At 38.9% G+C, this 17,682-nt stretch overlaps 1 protein-coding gene across 9 annotated transcripts in view; it reads left to right on the forward strand.

Annotated features, from left to right (window-relative positions):
• The window catches only part of LOC117431977 (agrin), a 159,119-nt gene that overhangs the window by 54,855 nt on the left and 86,582 nt on the right, over positions 1-17,682 (forward strand). For 7 of the 9 annotated variants that reach the window (XM_059002375.1, XM_059002378.1, XM_059002376.1 and 4 more), the window contains exon 3: positions 10,196-10,216. The exons of the other annotated variants lie outside the window; for them this stretch is intronic. In XM_059002375.1, the coding sequence (XP_058858358.1) occupies positions 10,196-10,216 (21 nt within the window). The remainder of the gene's footprint in view (positions 1-10,195; positions 10,217-17,682) is intronic. 9 annotated transcript variants of the gene reach the window in all.

Genomic DNA, 17,682 nt, shown 5'->3' on the forward strand with positions numbered 1-17,682 from the left:
AGTATATGGACAACTATAAAGCGGTGTGTAATTCAACATGTTAATGTAACATTATTCAGCAGGTTTCATTCGACTTTATGAAGCAAAATTTGATGCAACAGGTGATGCAACAATTTTGGCTATAGCTGTAGGCGTATTTCCTAATCGGTTACAATCGTACTTGTGATCGGGTGGAATAAAAAATACATTTGGACATGCATTACATTGCAATGCGTTTTGAAAAGATCATAACTTTTGATGTAACATAATAATATGTGCATTTTAAAAGGTACATTTCAGCAAGCAATGCACAATTTCAGATTGTGGGGACAAATATGCACAGAACTTCTCCAGCTGTGAAATATAGGGATCCTATGAATTACAAGAGGGATCTTTCACCCTATAAAGTACATGATCGTCATTTAAATCTCTTTGGGTTTGCAAGAACCAAAAGCCATGCAGAATGGGATGTATTTAGCCTTTGCATAGCAAGTCGTTGAACTGTGCTGTGAGGCACATCTATATCCGCCACAGCGTGCAGATATCTGTAGACAGAAGAGAAAACATTTTCTGTCTTATTAAAAATGATTCAGTGCCACGGGGTTACTTAAACCTACAAGAACAGAGTCATTTAAATGCGTTTTCAGAAGCTTGGTCTGCCAGTGCTATATGTACAATTTAGATTAGGTTCTGCCAGAAAGGATGACACAGCTGCAATCCAGTAACGACAGAACACCTGCTGAAAGAGACAATATTGTTGATTAGCTTTAGAAGGACACCTTTAAACTTGAGCAAAGAGAAACCTGGTGTTAGCATACAGTTCTTTACAAACACTCTTAGAATTCCTGGCTAGAAAAGTGCTGTGTTAAATAACAAACACCAATTATCACCTATATGTTTCTGTTTTGTTTCCCGCTTTGTGAACGTGACGATTTAATTTATAATCACCCATTACTTGGCAGGTGATGACTTGGCAAGCAGATTTTAAGGAATGGAGGAAACTAGTGTACTGCTAAAGGTGGTTGTATACTAAAAACATGTTTCAGATCCTGCACACACACACCCTTCCAGTATTCTTCAAGATTTACAATGACTTTCATCATCAGCTCTCTGCTTTTATTTTGTCCTAGTTCTTCTGTCCATAAGATGCAAGCAAAATAATTATAAAACTTTGGTTTCATTAAACGCACATCCAAAATGCAGCATATAAACAACCTAAATGTGTCCCCTTTGTGGTTTTGCATAATGAAAGCAGTAGGTAGGTGGCTGTTGGCAGTCGAAAGAAAGCAAATTCTCTCCTGAGGAAATGCTGTTAGTCCCCAGTGACACGACGCAGCTTTCATTTACACATATACCTCCTGCAATATTCAGAGGTTCTCTTTCTCTTCAATTAAGGTAATCTTCCACTGCTCTCTAATGCAATACACACACTGGAAATTACTGTCATTATTTTGTGCAAGTCAGGTGAAACTTGGCTGCCCAGCAGTGTGTTAATAAAAAGGCTGCAGTTTACAACATGGCAAAGTCAGCTGACAAAATCAACATGCTGGCAAAAGGTTAGCATAAGGAGGCCATTGTATTGGGAAGGATTTTCCATAGAAGGTAGCCGTTGTGGCAATTCATTTTCTTATAATTATAAATAAAATACAAGTGGTACAAAAGCCCTTAAGTAAAAACTCCTTTAGAAATAGCCTTAACGCCTACATTTATTTTCGGGATACACATTTAATGCATAGCTTGCAATGTCCATCATTTGAACACTACAGTACATTTGAACAAGCACATATCTGTGTCATCATATGCACTGTGTGTAAACTGCATAGACCATGTATGAATTATCCATCTCAAGAGGATTGTTTGATCTCTGGTTACATATGCCTTCTCTAAAACCTGCACAATGGAAAGACCTGCGACTAGAGGAATACATGTTGAACCGCAGAAGTCTGGCAATAAAGCTAATGCATATTTGGCATGAGTTGCCTAATGAGTTATTTAACCTTGAGCTCCTCTATGCAGTTGTGCTGTATGGTGCAATAGAGAGAGACGCTCACTTGAACTGCTTGATTGGTATTCCAGAAGGGGAGCATCAGAAGTGAACTAATGCACTCCTTTTAATTTCCCTTTCACACTGTCAGTCAGGACACTAAAGGCAATTGGATCTGAGTGACCCCTTTAGGGCCTTGGGCACACAGTCCCAAAGGGGCTGGTGAATGGAATCCAGCCCGACTGACAAGCCTCGTCCTTCTGTGTGCAATCCAGCCCCTGCATCCTGGCATGAAGACACTGAGAGTCCCAGGCGTGCTTTAGATGGGCCTGTTTTAATCTTTTTCTTCCTGACAGTTTTATAGATGTGATGGATAGCTGTAAAGCACCGTGTGGAAACTGCTTAACTGCTCTCAATGGAAGGTCGTGGCATTTTATATGAAGTATGGCAGACGGGACAGCGTGTTCGATTAAGATTGAAACTGAGGACAATGTTGTTCTAATTAACCTACTCTGTATAACCTGGCCCGGTCAATTACCCTGTGTTTTTTCAGCAAGAGACCAGTTATAATGTGCACCTGCTTAGCTATGCCCACTGAAACCTTACTTCCAAAATGAAATACACAAAAATACATGGTTAAACTCCCTAAAGGTACCCAGGTTCTAATGTTAGGAGATTATGATGTCAAACCATTTTCCTACCTGTAACACCCAATTTTGGAAAGGAGTCTAATAAAATACTTGGAAGTCTGTGTGATTTAACGCACTGCCATAGCAGGGAAGTGAACAATAAATCCTTTTTATAACCCCCCTTTGTTTGACACATACAGTGAGATAGCAAGCAGCCAAGGACGGCCGTTCTAAGGAGTGCACTGTACATTTGATCGTGAAGTAGCACAGAGAGAGCTGCTAAGAAACATTACTGTAAAACTTGTTTTGCGTGCAAATCGGCTGAGATGAAATCCTGTTCAGATTGACAGGACAGATGCAAAGATTAGGCTTGTGGTTTTGAGCCAAAAGAGGACTGATGGGGCCAGTCTAGGGTTCCCAGCCATATCAATAGGCATGCTAATGGGAAAGCACACGGCAGCTTCTTCAAAGAAGGCAGAGGTTACAGGTCACTTTAGCTCTGTGGAAAGCAACCTATTCTTGGTAATGGCCCACATCTTCACAAGGGATAGTAAATATTCATCAAGGTCATCCAAAACTGCTTATTTATTATTCAGCAAACTGTGCATTAAAGGGTATTATTACTGGCTGCTTCGTCAAGTAACCACCAACAGGCACCCTGGCTCAGGCATGATGTCCAATGGAAAGGTTTCTTACATGTTGCCCAGGCTTTGATTTAATGGTTATTTTCATGGTTAGTGTCAATTATTCTCACTCTTTTTCTGGTTCTCTGGTGTAAGGCAGTGAGAGTTGACCTGTACAGAAATCTGATTCTGTGTTTTGTTCAACACAACAGTACAGTCTGTCACTTCAGGTGACATGAGCCTACATACAACCCCCAACAAGCCATTGGATACGTGGGAATCTGAAACCTTGAGTGCCGCACTAACAATGAAGCCTGGAGGAGGCCAACATCAATGCAGGAGCTGGCTGACTCTGAAACAAAGCAGCTTGCTGGGAACTGCAATTTACTTTGGCAGGGAGGGTCTGTAGGTTTCTGGCATGGGAGAGAGAGAATAGGGGGGATCAGTATTAATTTAGTTTGTGTAGCTACTGTAAAACCAATTCATTTTTGGAGTCCTGCATACTAGATGCATTTTCAGACTCTTGTCAACATTTAAGGTATTTCCAGTTGCTCTGTAAAGATGTATTGATGTAATTGGTAAATAACTGGGCAGCATTATCAGTATTAATCATTTTGGTTTGGTTACAGGTTAGTTATGTATCCTTTCTGTTATCTCAGAATATCATAGTCTGGTTGTTTTTAAGATGTTCCCTGATATCAGAAGGTTTTTTTTTCCAAATTTGAATAGGGAATTTTCAATTTGCAATAGAGGTCAAGGAGGTCTGAAATTGTGCAGAGCTGCATGCAGCAACTGTGTTGAAAATAAAGAGAAGGGGATTAGGAATCGGCTAGAGCTTTTCAAGATTGACATAGTTCAGTGGGCTTGCAGCTCTCCATGGATTGCATCTTAACCTGAAGTCTCTCCAGCACATTTAATATTTCACTTTTTTCTTTTATACACGTTGATCTAAGCTCTTTATAATCACCACCGCGTTCTTACCAGCACTGTTTGGCAAAGTGCATCATTTGAAGGAGCAATGAGGTCAGATTCTAATGGGAATGGAATTCAGATTCCTGATTTGTGGTTTTCTTTCTAAGAAGACCCCTGATCCCCACACATTACACTTCAGTTCCTCTGCAACTATTTCTGGTTAATTAATGCACTGTGCTTATGGAGGGAGATGCTGTAGGAAAGTGTGGTAAGTGGAACAGTTCAATTAATGTTCCTTATTCTCTGTTAACAATTGGAAACTGGGCTGAATGCGTTTGTTAGTATGGAAAAAGAGGTAGGGTTTGTGAAGTGGACAACTGTTTAGTCAAGTGCATTAAACCACTGCAAAACGTTTAATCTCAATGATAAGGTCGTGCTCCTAAGTGATGGAAACTGTTGAAACAACATTACACTTCTCCATCTTTATGGTCGATTAATGGCACACAATAAAAGAGAAAAAGTTTGAATCCTGAAGACATATTTACACATTAAACATAATTGTGCTTGGAGTGCTTTACACCCAAAGCTTTCCTGTAGGACAGCTATTGTCTATAATAAAGTCGTTCTGTGCACTTGTCAGTTGCTAATATAATATGCAGTACTGCGTTTTTAACATCTGGGGACATTCTAATTACAGTACTGTCTGTTATTTGAGCAACTGCAAAGGGATTGAGACAAAAGTACCAGGTTTGTCTTTGTGATTGTACAGGCAGGGTGTGCTTTTCCTCTCTGCTCAAACACTGATTAGTTGGTTAATTAGTTTAACAGGACAATTTGTTATCAAAAAAGAGACTGTCTTCAGACGGCTTGCGCTATGTCTAATTGGACATTATTATAGTTGCTGCAATCAATGTAGTCTGAAGGTCCTTGGGGGGGATTGAGTTTATTGGCCAGACATCACTCATGTCAAGCCAAGTGTTTTTTTATTATAGTGACGTTCAAATAAATGCCCTTTCTATCTGTAAGAATGACTGCAGATAACAAATCGCCAAATGGATTTCAGCATAGTTAAGAGGAGAACCGTGGTTGTCAATATCGTTGATATGCGCCATTGAAGACATTTCAATTAAAAGGAATACAGTTGAAACTGTCACATCCGATCCTGTAAGATACGATACCCTTTATTCACCAATGGACCTCTGGCATGTGTCATTTACACACACTGCTACCAGTTGAACGCTACTGGCGGAAACTGATCAATGCACATTTTATTATGGGTCTAAAACAGTAAATTCAGCTCTTAACAGGACAGAATGGATTCAATTGCAGATTAAATAAAAAAGAAAGACGGTGCTTTTGGGAATTCATTTTCACTCTTTATATGCTGCCACTTCACGTAAAACAAACTGCCCAGTTTAACCATGTTCAAGAAAAGAAGAAAGCTTTCAATACAGCCGAGCTGTGCTTTTTGGGGGCTGATATTTCCGAGAGGAAGGGAATGCTGGGTTTGCAACCCTTGCCGATAACCCAATGCCCCCTGATGTCAGTCACCCAGGGAGTGTACAGTATTACTAATTACAGCACTATTTCAGACTTCATTTTTCATTGGCGTCTCACATTAGGCATTCAGTACTACAGTGTTTAAACAGAATTATTTACTGTATTTTTCTCATTTGAACTTGCTCTTATTTATACTACTGAATTTACTGTATTTTATAACTGCTCTTATCTGTAATGTGATATTTTGTAAGGTGATCTTTTGTAACAACTGTAAGTCGTCCTGGATTAGGGCGTCTGCTAAGAAATAAATAATAATGTTTCTGAGCAAATTGAGGATGATTAACCGTGCTTGATCTGCATGTGAAAATATGGTTACCATGGTGATGTTTAGGCCTGGGAGTCCTTTGTCAGGCCCCAGGCCTGATGGAGGGGCGTGCTGAGAGCAGTCTCTCAGGGTGAAGAAGTTGTGTGTGATCGAGGTGTTCTTTTATCTGCCTTTTCCTCTGTCTCAAATATCCTTCTCTGTTTTCTGGTATTTAGGTTTTAACAGTTAAGCAAGAATACCTAATCCTGGTACTAGTCAATACGATGTAACTTGTACTGTAGATGTGTATATAGGCTACATTTCTACTTTTCTAAATGTAATAAAAGCAAAGTTAAATGAAGTCTCACTATTGTATTGTTGCATTATCGATTCATTTCACATTTTGTCTACTTTTCGTCTGTTTTATAAACTAGTGCCACTTTTTTTAAAAGAAAGAAAGAAAAATCAACAGAAGACTAGTGTAGCAGCTGTGTGTGTGTTTTTTTTAAATAATGTTTTGGGAGTCCTTGCAGATAATCCAATTCCAGAAAGAAAAACTGATATAAAGGAATGCAACAGAGGAATGTTAGTTCATTATTAACTCCTTAGTGTTAGTTCCTTGTTAGTTTATGCTGTTAAATCAAATTAAACTGTTCCAAGTTTAATAGAAGCCAAAAAAAAAAAGTTTAATAACTGCTTCCAATTTGATTCCCAGTAGGGGAAATACAGTAATATGGATGTTTGTCTCATATTATTACTTTGTATTTTTAGACCAGAGGCAGGAACAGCAGTGTGTCTATCTTCCAGGCTGTGTAAATCTAGTGTATTACGCTTAATGCGCCAAATGTGCCTTTCAGCATGACGTAAAGGAAGTGTTGTACAGTACTGCTGTCATGCTACCAGCACCAGTTGAAGAAATGAAAACTCAAATCAAACTAAACTAAAAACTTATAGTTTATTCAGTTTATTTTTTAAAGGGTAAACCTACAGGTTCTTGACTACGAGTTCCATATTCAATGTTCCCTAGATTGTACCGGTATGTCTTTATAGTAGTATCTGATGTCTAACTATTACAGTTTAGCATACAACATTACAGTAATTTAATAATACTTTAATACACTGAATTACAGCAGAGACACATTTTTTATGTGTGGTTTAATTCAAAGGTATTGCGTGCTGTACATTATTTGCATGAGCTTGTAGTGGGTAGAATATGCAGTTATAGTAACTGGCTTGGTTCCAGTAGTCCCATAATGAACGGACACAAAAATGTTCTACACTTTAGTTTGGGTTCAAGTTTTTCCAGACAGTCAGCCCTTCACTTGCCACCCCATTAATGTGAGCATAGCAAGTGTCTTGTGAGATAAAACTGGAAACTGACTGTCAGGATAACAGTTGAAAAAAAATCCTCAAATGAACTTGAACCAATGGTAAACTTGTGAATTCCTTATGTGGAATAACCTATTCTCTAGTCTCTGCCAATGCATAGTGAAATTAAAATGCACCGCGCCAAACCACTTTCTCACACGTACGCTCTGAAGCAGTGAATAACGCCATTAATATCCAGCTGTGTGTTCACTTGGTCAGACTCTTTTTGTATTTTCTTTTGTCTCTGTTTTCTTTTTGCAAATCAAATCAAAAGCTGAAATGTGTTTTCCTTGTGGGATTTATATCAACCACATACACTCTTTATTTTACTGATATCTAATTTTTTTACATTTTTTTATAAACCTTCTCGGAAGTGTTTTTCAGATTAGTGGTTGTGCGCTGTTATTTTGAGGGAAGTCAAACATTATTGAGAGAAATCCCAGGAGTCTTTGTAAATTTCCACTTGATCGCCGTCTTTGACGACCCTATTAACTTCAGCTGTGTTTTTTTGCCAAAGAAGAGAAGTCAACTGTAGACTACCAGTATCATTAACTTAATACCACGAGAAAAAGTTCAGTAGGGTTTTTAGCTCAGACAAAATCACCAGAGGTATAAAAAACACAGCTGAGCTCCAATCTTGTCTGGATGGGAATATTTTACTGTTGTCTTGGATCAAATATCCCTTACATTTTTTTTTTTTTAATGACTTAACTGGTTGGGCTGTTTTCACTTTTTTCACTAAAAGCACCTTTTTTTTTTTTTTTTGACAGGAGCAAAATGTTAATAGGATGTAGAGCATTGCACAGACAAATAGAGGCCCACACTTGCTTGCTGAACAAAAATTGTGTATTGAGTTAATCTTGAATGCGTTTATATATATATATATATATATTCCTTTTGGATCGTCACTTCCTGCCCGTAGGACTAGCTATATTGAACAGTGTTAGACAGCAACTGGAACATAAGCATAAATGGATTGGATTCACGACATTGCAGATGTATTGCCAAATAATTGCGTGCGATAACATCAAGGGCTTATTTTTTTTTAGGAAATCCTCTGGTAAAAAGCATGACTGTAAAATGCCTGCAGTTAGACTTTTGGCATTGATCAGAATGGACCTTTTAAAACATGAAAGCCACTGGAGAGAATGAATGATGGAGATGCCTGATGTATCTGTTTTGAAGCGTGGGATGGGGATGAGGTTTGAACTGACAGTACGTGAATAGCTCTCACTGGACACCAGAAAGATACTATAGACACCACTTCACCTGTACTGAGCATTCCAATGTGCTGCAGTGTGGGATTAATATAATGTAGGTGATTGGATCCAACTCTACACAAGCCAGATTCCACCCCCACCCCATCATCTCTGAGTTTTTGCTCATGAGTGTGGATATCCAAAGTGCTACAGTTTATTGATTACCGTGAGGTCGAAGAACCTGATTTTGTAGACCTTGAGGTTTTAAATTAGGCGCAAGGGTATACATGGAAATAATTTGATGACGTAGAAACTGAAATGATTCTAGGAACGAATGCTAGCTTGTTTTCATTGGAGATTCAGCTTACATTTGAAGCTGCCCCAGTTTTCTTGTGGGTTTGCGTGTTGGGACACATCTCCATTCATTACCTTTATTAATGCAACATTGAGCCTCCTTTGCTTTCTAAATATTGGTACGGTTGATGCCGCCAACGCAAACTAATCAATCACGCAGTACCGTAGCCGTAAAGTACATAGTTCCTGCTTGAAACCTGTTCTAAAAACATTCATCCTTATCAAACGCAATGATTTATATTGGCTGCTGAATTAGACTGGTCTTTTTTTCCCCAACCAGCGTAGCTTGGAACAAATTATCTGGGTAGTCAGTGAACGCTTTGTTTAGTTTATTAATTCACCAGTCATGTTTGAGGCCTCTTCACACAGAGTCAGGTTTCCTCTGCCCACATGTCCTCAGTGAAAGTGCGAACAGCTAGACCATTGCAATTCCATCGGAGAGATCGGCATTCCTGAGCCTTGATGCTGGGGGCTCTGTGTTTATCTACAGAAGTCTGTGTTGTTTTTCTCCCTGTACCTGTTTCCAATTTAGATATATACCTTATTTTTCTTATGTGAGGGGCCATGGGGTTAGGGAGTTACTTTTTCAACTTCTTGTTGAGTGGACCTCATAAATCACGGAGCAGACATGAAAATAGTTTTGATAAGCATAATAGCTGGTCAAAGTTTTCCCAGGATTTTTTGGTTTTTGTTTCAAGCCTTAAGAAAATAAATGATTCCAACAGACCCTTAGTGTCAAAGAAAAATAACTGCTTAAGTTTTGTTACTGTAACAAATACTGACCTTTTTTCTGCTATGTGCTCTTCCTAAGAGCTTCTTAACACTTCTGAATTTTAAACTAATGGGGATTTCATACATGAACACACATTTCAATTGCTAATTTCCTGGACACTTGATTTACAGAACCCTACTGTAAACTAGCACTTAAATTGCTCACTGATCATGGGAGAAGGAGTTATCCTTTTCACCTTTGGCCGTGTCCGGGGATCATGGACTGTTGGTCATATTTTATTTCTGTGCTTCCAGGAAGGAAGTACAGGAACTTGCTGGGGTCTAACGGTGTGTAAAGGCAACTGGTCAAGAATTTGAGAGGGGGTGGTGAAGCTAGAAAACCATGAATCAGGATTGAGGAGCTGTGTTGTTTTTTAGGATCTTTTTTATTTGACCCAAACAATAAACTGATACCCGTAATGAACCCTGGGTTTTGAGTTTTATGATTTGATCTGCAGTGCGGTTTTATATGCTGGGGATTCTTAAGGTACAGATCAAATCTGGAAAATTCTCGTCTCTCTCCTGCCCTCATTTCTAACTTTTTTTTCACCCTTCTTTCTTGCTCTCTCAAGATCACAGGATGCATATTGCTGGTGAGTAATTGTATCTTATTGATTGCCTTTCATCCATTTCATCGCTGTTCAGCACCGCTTCCTTTTAAAAGCAATCCCCCGATTTGTAAAAAGACTACAGCTTCAAATATTCTCAAAACATTTTGTAGTTTAAAATAAATCCTTCAGGTCCCAATATCTATTTTATATTAGAAATCTGGTAGAATTTGTGCACAATTCATTTTAATCATCAAGGATTATCTAACACCAGTTGATCCTGGCTACACATAAAAAAGCTATACATTTCATATGAGATTTGTCCCTGTACTCAGAAGGAACATTGTGTGTATGGCCATTCCAATCCTTGCAATATGGACAGGAACCATTCTGATTAGATTATATATAAATGGTACAAGAAGAATTGGCACTTTTAAGATGAAGTGTTTGGCAGTGTATGGAGGCTTGCAGAATGAAAAGAGCTATCCTGTTCAGCTGTGTAATAACTGTGCCTTGGTCTAATTGGAACTGCAGTGATGAATGCATGCGAGATCAATGGTGGCCATACATTCTTTTGTAACCCCCTGATGTGCTCTTTAAACCTGAAGACACAGTACCCTCTATTACATTACTGTAATAGAGGGTATTACCTAAGCCTTGCACTCACATTCTATTCTGTGATCAGCTGGGGGACCTATTACCAGCAACACAGGAAGTGAACCTGGAAAGAAAACCAAGTTGTACTTTCATCAGTTTGTTTGTAAACCCTACTTGTTACCTCTAATACCTAAAGTATTACTTTACCATAGTACAAGCAGAGCAAAGTGTATTAAAACACAGTGAAAGCAGGGAAAAACATAGGTAAGCATTGTAAACCCCAGAGAGTAATGGGACAGCATATACAATTAAAACATGGCAAACTATGATTTTCTAACCAGCATTTGCTCTGGAGATAATTCTTTGGGAAACTAACAAACAAGAGAGAGCAAATCCTTTTACTTCCTATACAAGGAGGCTTGCTCAGCCTTCTTTTTCAATAAAGAAAATGTGAAATGACCAAATCAGAGTATTTTCGGCAGCCTCCCTGCTGGTCACTGCTGAGACTTTTCAAAGCGCCGTTTCAGCAACGGCCTGCCCCTTGTGAGGGTGATTGACAAGTCTCCTGTCTTCTAGTACAGCTGGGCTTTAATGGGACCGTCCAGGGGTACCAGATGAGCTTAAAGTGAAAAAGATTCGAACTAATCTTCTAAATAATGCTGCTGTCTTTTTTGAAAATGCATGCCGTGTTCCCAGACATGATTTCACTCCTAACTATGACAGTGCTTTCTGCAGCTCTTGAAACTAATTAAATACAGCAGCTGCAAAGCACCAGATATTGATTTGTAAACCCATTTAGTAAATGCAGCTAAACATTCAAAATGGCTCTAATAGACTTCATATCTGCGGACTGTACGCGTGGTTCCTTGAAGATGTCAATTTCAGTATTTCTTTATTCGCGTAATGGGAATATGGCAGTTCCATATGATTTAGGCATCTTTTTATAAATTACTAGGAACAGACCAGTATGAGGATACAACACAAGGCAATGGCAGAACACATTTACGTTAAATTATAACATTCTAAATTTACATATCATCTCTGCATAGCTAATACAAATCCAACTCTCACATGAAATTAAACTTCTGTGAAATGCCTCTAGTACAATTAACACGTGTCTATTCAGACGACGCAGTGTCATACTGCTAAAATATCCTGAACTAGTGGCCAGTTTCAGCGAGAAATTGATTTTGATATAGACATTCTGTCAGCTGGTTTGTAATGTGCGGTCTAATTTAAGTCTCTAGTAAATGTTCTTGACTGTTATTCATGTTTAACACTTTGTAGAGATTGTCACTTATAAAGTCACCACATGAGCATTCAGGCGAGCGGTATAACATGATTAAAAAATGAATATGGTTTACACGCGCTTGCGCTGTGTAAGTTTATAAAGATATAGTGAGAAAGGTTCAATTAAAAAGCGAATGCAGGTTCATGTTCTACAGACCGATCCTATACCGGATGCTGTTTGCTGTATTTGATCTTGTTAACACATCCTTCCTGAGTTTGCAAGATCTACTACAAAGTGCCGTCAACTCTGGGCTTTGCTTCTTCAATAGTCAATAGCGTAGAAACAAGCTCTGTTTGCCTAATGAAGACTATACATTGGCCGATCCCTTCGACCGATAAGCAGTGGGTGAAGCCAGAGTGGCAAAGAATCACCTGCATTGTTTAACAAAGCCGAAGTGTGTACAGGTATCTGTGAAAAGATAAGCATCTTGTTTGGGTTTTTCAGTGTCTGATCCTTAGCATGCTGGTGGAAAACTGACTGCTGGCTGTATACATGGGCTGACTAGCACTAAGCCAGCACCCTCTACTCTCTTCTCTACTCTGTGCTCGGTATACTGGTCTATTGGAGGCTCTAACCCTTGAGTAGTTGTTCTAGTTGCATGGCTGTCATCACTTACTACCATTGTCCTTCCCACTCCAGACAGTCTTCTGGCTAGGGGTACGCCTGTACTCATATTTTCTGATTTAATTACTTTCAAGAATTATTTGTCAGCAGGTATTTGAATAATTCCATTCATGAATGTGTTGCTTGCAAAACAAGAAAAGCTGACCTTTTCCAATTGAGTGCCCATCAATAGCAATTAACTTCCGCACTGAGTGTTTCAAAAGCCAAATGGAAGCGAATTTTCCTCTCATCTTGGGACATTTTTACTGACGTACCGAGGGTGTGAACTGACAATGAAAATATGTTGCAAAACAAGCAAATGTAACTGATTCGTCACGTAAATATGACCTTTCCTCACATCTAACTCAAGAGTTACCGCTGTGGAAACTGGGATATGTATTTCTTTGTAGAGTTTAATCTGTGGTTACATCTTGCCCAGGACTACAATCCCACAATTCACTGCAGAGATGATGCATTTGACAAGTGAAGTTAAAACGATTTCATATCAAAAGTATAAAAGGTCAGACAGATCACTTGAATAAAAATTGGATTTGATCACGACAGGTTCTATATTATATAACACTGTCAGCTTGGGTTTTGATTGATACTCAACAATTGTGCAAACAACAGAAACCGATGGACTTCGTTGTTTTGTGTTGACACGTTTTATTCCATTTAAATTTATACCTTCACATTTCTTAAAGACAATTTCCTTGGAAAATACATGTATTGGCACACCACTACTTCTGGTCTTACAATTTTAAACAATTTCTTATAACGAATACCAAACTGTGTTTGCATGAATATAGCCAACCCAGTTTGTTGTACAATGCAATCAGTAAGTGTGGTGCAGCTACCAGTTTTCAGTAAGACCATTTGTCTTTTTACCAAAGGCTGTCTGGCATAGTACATCCAGAACTTCAAAACCTAACTACGGACATGCCTATAACCTTTTAAACAACCTAATTAACCATTGTCAAAATGCCAGCGTGTTTCTAAGTAGCTCTGGTTGTAGTAATTACAAGGTAAGAGATTTGAAGTCAAATTTATCGTTGTGCTTAAGCAGCGAGTTGCAGTCTCCCCTGTGGTAGAGGCTATATAACTTAAAGACTCCTGCAATTTGTTATCTCCCTCCTTAGCATTGTAAAGACAGTGTGTCATTTTTCTAAGTGACTTTTGATGCCAGCTTCTCTTTCATGAAGACACATATGATGGCTGGGAGAAGTAAAAAGGCCTCATATTAACACCGCTTAATAACCAATGCTGTAGTGTCCGTGACAAGATTTAAAATGTAAAGGATAAAAAAGCAGAAAAGCTTTGCCAAGCATTTATTTTAGTTGCAGCTACAGACTATAAAAATTGCTCACAAAAAAAAAAATATGTACTGACATTATACACAATAAAAATGTAGACTTTTTTTATATTAAACTTTAATAACCTCTTCTAACAGAAAAATCAAGTAACACTCAGATTTTGATTTGATTTATTTTGTTTACCAATATATAGAGGTGAAAATAACACTGCTGAAAAAAAAAATAGCTTAACACTGTTTACCGACACCTTTTTGAGTTTCAGTATTTAATAAATGCAATAAAAAATCTGCTTGTAGGCTCAGTAATTTAACATTTTTATTTAATTACTGTGTGCCTTGCTGTGTTTTTTTTTTTAATATATCTCTTTGAAAGAAAGTCTGGCTTAGGCTCAATGCTGCACATTTTGTTGTCGTAGCATCCATCCGTTTAACCATTTCCTCTTAACAGTCTCTCGTCGAAAAGAAAACTATCATAGTGTTAACCCTTTGGGAGGAGGCAGGAGCCCAGGACAGGCCAGTCAGTCAAATCGAGGCTGAAACAGTCATTTTACTACCAAATTAAATGCTTTAAGCCATCAATCAAAATGACAGACAGTATTTCCTCTTTCAAAGGGAGATAAAAACAACGGTGCTGAAAATCTAATTAACCTCTGAAGACCATGAAGTTAGAGTTTCAAGCTATGAAGTTGTACACAAAATGCAGTTTAGGCACTTACTGACTTTTACGAACACACACAAAAAAAAAAGATTATTATGATTTTGTAATGAAAGATAAATCTCCTGGTCCAAACAGCCTGTTAAAAATGTCATCAGTTGACATTCACCTTTACTTTTCTGTAGTGTTTATTATTATTATTATTATTATTATTATTATTATTTATTTCTTAGCAGACTCCCTTATCCAGGGCGACTTACAATTGTTACAAGATATCACATTATTTTTACATACAATTACCCATTTATACAGTTGGGTTTTTACTGGAGCAATCTAGGTAAAGTACCTTGCTCAAGGGTACAGCAGCAGTGTCCCTCACTGGGGATTGAACCCACGACCCTCCGGTCAAGAGTCCAGAGCCCTGACCACTACTCCACACTGCTGCCCATTTAGGACTAGTTTGGACTAGTTTGACCCCACTTTACCCAACTAACCAGAAGTATGGCTCCTTGAACATTTCTAAAACCCACACCAGCTAGGAGAGGGGTGGGCTGGAGTGATGGATTCACAGCTGTTGCTTGTCAAAACCTCTTATTTGGAGGGTGGGTATTGGTTGGGTCACCCGTCACAGAATATCTTAAGTCCTCCTTTTTTATTTCCTACTCCTAACTTCAAAATCACAGTCCCAAAATTCACTGCATTCTCAGAGACTTTACATATATATGGACTCGCTTCGGAGTGAAAAGAAAAACTGATTTAATCGATCAAGAAATGTTTAATTGAGCCTCCCTAAAATAAAAGCCCACCCTCGCTAGTGTGCCCACACTTGAAACACACACTAGCCCTGCGCCCACTCCAGGGTTTGAGAACTCTTTAACAGCCGTTGTCAATGCAACGGTTAGATAAAGACCTTGCCTCCTTTCTACAGCTAGCTACAACATTATTCCTCGTTTACTACTGTTAGGAATAATACAAGCTCTGCATCATGGCAATTGTAATTCTTTTTTAAGCAAGAGCTCAGTGCATTTTGTTGAGTGCCAAGGCAGTAATGTAGAGCGTTCTTCACAGTTGTGTTCCCCTTTCTCCTGCTCCCTCCCACAGGGTTGCGATGCAGATAATGAGCACCACTGATGTTTGATGCTGAGGCAGGGGGAAAGAGGCATGGGGCTCCAATCCTAGGATAGCAGTATTGCCTTGTACACACGTGTATTTTAACACCAGCATTAAAAGCAGATCGTTTAAGCTGAAGACTGTGAGAATAGGCAGTAAGTGTGTGTCGTTGTTAGTTGCTAGTTGCGCTGTTCATAACCACAAGGTGCCAACAATGTGTGGTCATTTTCACAATAATGCACGCCTTGAAGAGTCTTGTAGGAATTATGGCTTTTAAAATGCTTTCAGTGCAGAACAATGCATTGATAAACTGGAAGGCACCTCAAGAGCCCTTTGGAACGTGTAGATGTGACCCGACTTGCTTTGGTGGAAAGTTAAGGAAATATCTTATTCCTTCAGGCAGCCGATGAATCCATCAGATCTGTACTTATTTACCTAAGACACCTTATTCTTTCTTTGCCTCCACGTTGCAGTGTCTTGCAGTGTTTAATTGCACTGTGTCAACAGCGTGTTTCAACTTGAGTCTCTTAATGCTATTAAAGATAACTTTGTGGGTTTAGCTTTTGTTGTTTGAAGCTAAAAAAAGGTTCATATAGTAACATAGTTGCTGTTTCTTTTGATCCTTTCACAAACCGTGATGATACACTGTTAAGTAAGGTAGGCTAGGCTTTTCAGATATGCCAACAAATCTGATGCCAAGTTGTAATCCTGCTTTTAGGGTGTTTTTGTTGACCTTTTTTAAACTTAAAAATGGTTTTCATTAAAGAGAATGTCACTGTTTCTTTTTAAAGGGAATACTCTAGGCCCCCCCCAGTGGCTCACCCAGTGGAGTGCAGGGTCCAGTTTAAGCAATTTGCAGGGATTAAACTAAGTAAATGAATGTCAGCATCATTATTGTGTGATAAGTTAAGGCTATAGGTAGATTATTCTTCTGTTGTCTTTTTGTCATGTTGATGTCCTTGAAAATGTACTGTTGCCAGTGGAATTCGAAGATAACAGTGTTTTTCGCTTTTTAAACAGATTTGTTCTCTGGAATTTGGAGGGTTTGAGAGCTTGTTTTCAAACTGCTTCTCCAGTGTTTGTTTTCCGGCTGGGGCTGCTAGTTTGCTGCTGTTACCAGAAGCAGAATGGCATGCCAGGCAGAGTGCCAAGACCCGACTGTCCTCCTGGCTCCCGTGCATCTGGCAAGTTTGAGCTTGACACATGCCAGTCGTGCAGTGGCACTCACCGGGGAATTCCTGCTGGCAAACTGAGCCGGGCCCTGTGGGTTTGGCCTTTGGCAGCATCAGATGGCTGAACAATTAGACTCTGAGGGGAAGGTGATTTGACAGCTCGGGTGCTGTGTGAGTATCTGTGGGCATGGAAACAGAACTTCTGCAGTATACAATGGGATAGAAAGCTGGTTTAGTCCATGACTACAAAAGGCCTTAACTGTAGAAATTAACAGGTATTAGCTGCTTGAGAGTTGATGGGAAGGGCTGAAATAGGCAGCAGTTTTGTATTATTGTGTGTAACTGCAGCCATCTAGTGGCTGGAAATGACAATATTTAAATAAAAAACAAATTAAAAAAGTAACAACTGTGTTCCTGCCGCATGTTCTGATTACCAGTTTCAGCATTCCGGATGTCTCACAAATTAAGTTTTTTTTTTTTGTTTGTTTGTAGTGATTGCAATTCAGGGGAGTTTTCTCTTGTGAACTTCCAATCTTCAGTAGTGTTTTACACCAGTGGTGAAGAAGGACTTCATTGCTGGGAAATGCATGCATTTATGGTATCTTGGTTCCTTGCAGAATCATTTTGATTTTATGGGCCCTAGAATATTGTTGAAATTTGAAGAAATAACTCATGACAGTGGATTTCCTGCTCATGTTTTATATGTTCCACAATAACTATTGTGAAGCTGATATTTGCAGAGCTTTGGTATTGAATGTTGTATAAATCCAT

Source organism: Acipenser ruthenus, chromosome 27 (assembly GCF_902713425.1).
Source record: "Acipenser ruthenus chromosome 27, fAciRut3.2 maternal haplotype, whole genome shotgun sequence".
Lineage (NCBI taxonomy): Eukaryota > Metazoa > Chordata > Actinopteri > Acipenseriformes > Acipenseridae > Acipenser > Acipenser ruthenus.